The 6,000-nt window shown below is 50.4% G+C and overlaps 1 protein-coding gene across 1 annotated transcript in view; it reads right to left on the reverse strand.

Moving 5' to 3' along the window:
* The window catches only part of SLC26A4 (solute carrier family 26 member 4), a 37,785-nt gene extending 32,584 nt beyond the window's left edge, over positions 1–5,201 (reverse strand). Inside the window, exons 1-3 of the mRNA XM_039516683.1 lie at positions 5,160–5,201; positions 4,301–4,463; positions 2,015–2,154 (exon numbers count right to left, since the gene is read on the reverse strand). Of these exons, the coding sequence (XP_039372617.1) occupies positions 2,015–2,154; positions 4,301–4,455 (295 nt within the window). The 5' untranslated portion in view covers positions 4,456–4,463; positions 5,160–5,201. The remainder of the gene's footprint in view (positions 1–2,014; positions 2,155–4,300; positions 4,464–5,159) is intronic.
* Between the last annotated feature and the right edge of the window lie 799 nt (positions 5,202–6,000).

Here is a 6,000-nt window from a genome sequence, read left to right on the forward strand (position 1 = left end):
ATTATGGCTGGAATTTTCAAACATGGATGCCCATTTATTCATCACCTCTGAAAATCAGGTCATTTTTATTTAGGTATCTAAATATGGCATCCAAATTTGAAAATTTTGCTCCTTACCAATAAAATAACCAATTAGTAACAAAGGCTATGATGGGGCCCTGCAGAGCAGAAAAGCAGCTTTGCAAGATGTTTTCCCTTGTATAGCCATGTTGCCTTCCTCAGCATATCTGTTTGGCCTATCAGCTACATTGATAAACTGTCAGGAGAGATAAGGGGATCTGGAGAAGTGTCATATCCCTTCCCACCCCTAGAACTGTGGAGCATCTCCAGTAAATTGTGCAGAAATTTAATGCTGTTTCAGGCAGCACTAACTGCCACTATGGAGTCTGTGGCTCCCCTCTCAGAGGTATCACAAAGGGCTACCAGGACTTCAGGATAAATAATAAACCGGTGGGAAGGCTGAAGAGCAGCACACATGAAGAGTCATGGGATCTATCCGGTTTGGGGACCAAGGCACTTGAGGCTCCCTGGCATCTGCTTAATTTTTTTGGATCAGTTTTTTTGTTCCACCTCCTGGCTACTATGAACCCAACCATCTTGGGCCAGGGATTATATGCAGGGTATGTAGTTCTAAACAAGCCATAGAATTTTTGTATTAATTTATCTCTGTGCACATTTGTGCCAGAAGGAAGCATGTGAGTCCAAAAATGTATTTAAACAGTATATTTTAAAATAAATTGTATTGCTGGATTCTAACTTTAAGAAGTGTGTGTGTGTGAGAGAGAGAGAGAGAGAATGTTTTTGTGGTTAAAGCACTGCCACTGCTTGGCCTGGTTATCAGAAGATTTTCCCAGCTCTGCCATATGCTTCCTGTGTGACCTTAGGCAAGTCATCTCATATTTATCTGTGTCTCAGTTCTAGCTGATTCTACTTCCTTTCTTCCAACCTTTGTCCAGCCTGATATCGTATTTAAATGGCAAGCTTTTGGGGGCAGGGAGTGCTTCTGACTATCTTTATATAATGTCTGCCATGATCAGACCCTAATCTTGTTTGGGGCCATTAGGTGCAGCTGTAAACACAGATACTCGACCCACTGAGTGGCAGAAGGGGGCAACAGAGCTGTGGAGGCAGCTGACTTTATCGTCTGCACAGGATGGGGAAGATTTGCTTGCAGGTCTAGATGAAGGGACAATCTTGCCCAAAAGAATTACTATACCGGAACAGACCAGTAGCCCTTCTAGTCCTGTCTTTGAAAGTGGCCAGTATCAGAAGGTCCAGGGATGAGAATGGGACTCTTACTTACCTCCTTCTGGAGCTCTTCACAACTGTCTAGTCATGATTAAGCTAACTAATGCTTAGTCATCTGTATGTATAGGTCACCACCTCTCTGTTTATCTACTTTCTCTATCATTAATAAATGTATTAAACAAAGCTAGCTGAACATTGCAAATTATGTTCTGTGAATATCCATTCCAATTTTTAAATTTGGTCAGGTTCATGTCCCTTTTGTTTTTGTTTACTACAAACATTTGAGCAATCAAGCTTTACTGGCACTAATGTTAACAGAAAGTTGTATTCATGAGTTTACATTTGGATAGACAAGTGTTTGGGGTGCTCAGTCAATTGGGGAACAGAAATAATACTAAGTGACTTATCTGACCAATCACAAATAACTGAGTAACACAATTCAATTTTTAAATTTTCACGTTATGTCCATAGAGTTGAAAAAAATTAAAAAGTTACTGGTCAAATATATTTGAATAACAACTTCAAGGAAATTGCAATCTGCTAGCCACTATTGCATAAACAGAAAAAGGAGGCTAAATTAAGGAAATAAATAATTTATTGTGAAATATTAATTCATATACAGTATAAAATAGCATTAATCCTCATGGATTTTAATCATGGTTAACACTGAAGCACTGATTAGAAAGTGTAACACATAGTTATGGGAATGTCAATATAGTTACATCCAGTTTCTCCTTAATAACAGATAAAATCTGCCTGGTCCTTACCTTGTAAAGTAGCTACAAGCCCCGTACTGACACCGGAGATGATATCACTAATTAGCCATTCCTTTACTCTGTACTTAGGTAGCCATTCCAGGATAGGGAGAAAGGACTTGGTTATCTGAAAGGCCTTTTTTCTTGAACAGCTGCCAAAAAAAACCCAACAACCTCCAGATAATTAAATTGTCAACCTATCCTTGTGAAATCATAACTGGAAAGTGGAAAAAAATCCTACGAAGAGATCTCAGTAGGTGATATTTAGCCAAAAGAACATTGGTAATATTTTGTAGAAATTGTCTGAATGTTTCAGAGTAGCAGCCGTGTTAGTCTGTATCCGCAAAAAAAACAGGAGTACTTGTGGCACCTTAAAGACTAACAAATTTATTTAAGCATGAGCTTTAGCGCTAAGCTCACTTCTTTCTTGGAGAATGGAACACACACACACACAGAGAGGATAGATATACACACAGACAACAAAAAAGGTGGAAGTATGCATACCAACAGGCAGAGTCTAATCAATTGAGATGAGCTATCGGTTGCAGGAGGAAAAACTTTTTAGTGTGATAATTAAGATGGCCCATAGAAGGTGTGAGGAGAACTTAACATAGGGAAATAGATTCAATTGGTGTAATGACCCAACCATTCCCAGTCTTTGTTTAAACCACAGTTAATTGTATCTAGTTTGCATATTAATTCAAGTTCAGCAGTCTCTCTGATTTTATAGTGCCAAATTCTGCTCTCAAGTTAAGAGTTACCCCAGGTTTGGTCCATAATGCTTAGTATTTATTACTGAAAATGGTGACAGTCACCAGCAAGTTTCACCCATCATAGCATTTTAAATATTTCATTTGCAAAACCAATCGTTGGTATTTGGTGACACATAGTAACCAGAGTGGACTTTCTCAACAGAGATTTTGTATCAATGGGTGAGTTACCACAGCATTTATTTTTTTGTTCATGTTTCTAAAAATAAAAAATTATCTACTTTGAAAATAATTTTGAACTGGTCACTTTTCCAAACAAAATATTGGATTATTCTCAGAGGGTCGAAGTCTGTCACTCTTATTCACACTGGCTAGCACCTTACTCTGTGTGTAGTCCCATTGGTATCAAAGTATTATCTAAGGAGTAAAATGCTACTCACCTCGAGTAAAGGTGTCCCTATAGTCCCCTATAGTCGTTAAAAGAACGAAGGATTATCAATGTTTACATTATTTAGGCTATTTTCTTATTACATAGTTACAGGCAGTAATTTTGGTTTTGATAAAAAGTTTTTTTTATAGGATCGAAAGTTGCTTCTTCAGCTGGGTCCAGTTTATTCTGATCCCTGATATGATTGTTTGTGTGTAAAACAACTAGTCTCGAAAGAAAAAGGATTCAATCTGCCTCGGACTATAAAATTAAATCAAATCATAATTGCAACATTTTATATGTACCGCCAAGATTACTTCCAGGAACAAAGAATAATGGTTGAGCAACTCTATACATTCAAAGGAACTCCAGAGGCTAGACGCGGCACGTGCTAAATGTATCTTCTAATAAGGACAGTGTTGGGTCAAATTCGACTCCGTTCAATTTAGACTCTGCACCCATCCCCGGGGTATCTGAGCGCCTCCGCTGACTTCGACAGAGTCTCTCTGGATTTACACAGAGCGGAATCTGGCGGTTTAACAAGAGGGAAACCACCTAAATGTTACTTGCGTGGTTTATGTCAAATAAAATCAGGATTTCAACTGGGCACAAAAACAAGGGAAGGAGAAGAAGAAGGAATCACTATAGCAGCGACGGGGAGAGAGCCAAGCACCTGTGGAAACTCTCCCTGTTGTTCTGGTCAGAGCGGATCTCCCAGCCCGGCGACTGGCGAATGCCGAGCGAAGTGCGCAGCAGGGACAGGCTGGAGTCTGTTGTGCCCGGGCTGGCGCTTCCCACAAGCCGGGAGCTCAGAGCTTCTCCGGGAGGCCGCTAGCGATGTCAGTCCCGCCGCCGCTCACTCCCAGCGGCCCCGGATCTCTGCCCCCAGCCCGGGGGACGCGACCCGCGCAAGGCGCTGGGGCTACCCGGGATGAGCAGCCGAGCCTTTCGCCTCCTTTCCCTCTGCTCCTCCGCGCCCGGACCGTCCCTGGGCTCCGCGCACCCCCGCGGCCCTTAGCGCTGCCCAGACACCGCCCGGGCCCCCAGGCCGGTGACCCCGCGCTCGCGGCCCCGGGCTCCCCAAGTCTCGGCGGGACTCGCTGCCCGGGCTGTGTCCCCTCCCCGCTCCCCGGCTCCCCCGGCCGGCGGCCCTGCTCTCACCTGCAGGCTCCCTGGACTCGCTCGCGCAGGGTCGGCGGCAGACGCGCTCTCTTCTCGTTCTCCTCCTGGAAGGCCGTCTCGCTGTATATGGGCCGGGACACCACATAGCGGCCGAGGTCCGGCCTGGGCCCGGCCTGCCGGCCGCCTGCTGCCATGGCCCTGCCTGCGCGGGGGAGAGAGAGCGGGGCACCATCAGCGCCGCCCGCAGCCACCCCGGGGACCCACCCACCTGCCGGGCTTCGCGGAGCCCGTCACCCACCCAGCCCGGCCCCAGAGAGCCCGCCCGAGCCCAGCCTGCACCCAACGCGCCCAGCGCCCGCCCGAGCCCAGCCTGCGCCCAACGCGCCCAGCGCCCAGCGCGCCCAGCCTGCGCCCAACGCGCCCAGTGAGCCCAGCCTGCGCCCAACGCGCCCAGCGCCCGCCCGAGCCCAGCCTGCGCCCAACGCGCCCAGTGAGCCCAGCCTGCGCCCAACGCGCCCAGCGCCCGCCCGAGCCCAGCCTGCGCCCACCAAGCGGCCGCGCACTGCAAAGAGCTCGCCCTGCATCCAGTGACGAGCCCCCTGCATCGCTAGGGAGCCCTCCCTGCGAACCCAGCCTATGACCCGGGAGCCCAGCACGGAGCTCCCAGGCCGCCCCCAGGAGCGCACCGTGAGCCCAGCCAGCGAGTCACCCCGCTCCCCACAAGCCCCGCCGCCCGTAGAGCCCCTGCCCAGCCCAGCGCTGTCCGGGTCCTGAAATCACCGGCCGCAGGAACCGCAGAGCCCCGGGCCAGGATCCCCCCGTCTTGCCGCTGGAGCTCGGGCTCCCAGCTCACTGAGCCCGGTGTCCCTGGGCGGAGGGCAGCCGCTGCGGGCCGTACCTGCGCTGGCTCCTAAGCCCCCGCACTGGGCAGGGCAGGCGGCCCAGCCGCAGCATTTATAGGGCCAGCAGCCGGCGGACTCTGTATTTATGGGCAAACAGAGACACCCGGCTCCAGCCGGAGCGAGGAGCCGCCTGCCCTCCCCCTCCGCAAGCCCTGCCCCGGCCCCTGCTGCCTCCACTGGCGCCCTCCCACTCCAGGGCACTGGGGATGGAGGGGGCCTCAAGGACAAGCTGCTCACCGTGGGGAGCTCCCTGCCCCTGCTCTCCCGCCCGCACTGAGGGCGTCGGGTTATTAGTGTTAAGGAATTAGCTGGGAAATGGGGTTATTCTCATTCCGGAAACCTAGACCTAGATGGAGGGAGCTGCCTGTCTGCTGCACCCGCTGTCTCCCCGTCCGCACAGCCAGGGGGTGGCAGCTACTCCAGGGCCTGCCTCCAGTGAGCAATTCCCTCCGCCGCTTGGACACGTCCCCACTGTGTCCTTGTTCGCCCCTCGCCTGCACTCACCAGCCCTCGGTGGGCGGTGTAGGGGCTCCCGACCTGCTCGTTAGAGAGTCGCACATGCTGCAGATACACAGTGGGCTGAACACTGCCCCGTGGCTGCCAAAGGCGGGAACGGCTCGGTTGGCTCCCTGTCGCTCATCTTAAAAAACAGCCCCCAGTCTATGTCCCCAGCTGTGGAGCTCCCGCCAAGGCCAATGTTCAAGGCGTTGAGAATCTAACCGGTGCTGCCCATATACCGGCACCGTCAGGGAACTCGAGGTCAGCAAGCGGTGGGTGTATCGCCCCGGGCCTGTTAGCACATACACTGGTGTCAGCAGCACGCGCGATCTGCCACGG

The sequence above is a fragment of the Mauremys reevesii genome, linkage group 1 (genome assembly GCF_016161935.1).
Source record: "Mauremys reevesii isolate NIE-2019 linkage group 1, ASM1616193v1, whole genome shotgun sequence".
In the NCBI taxonomy this organism is placed as follows: Eukaryota; Metazoa; Chordata; order Testudines; family Geoemydidae; genus Mauremys; species Mauremys reevesii.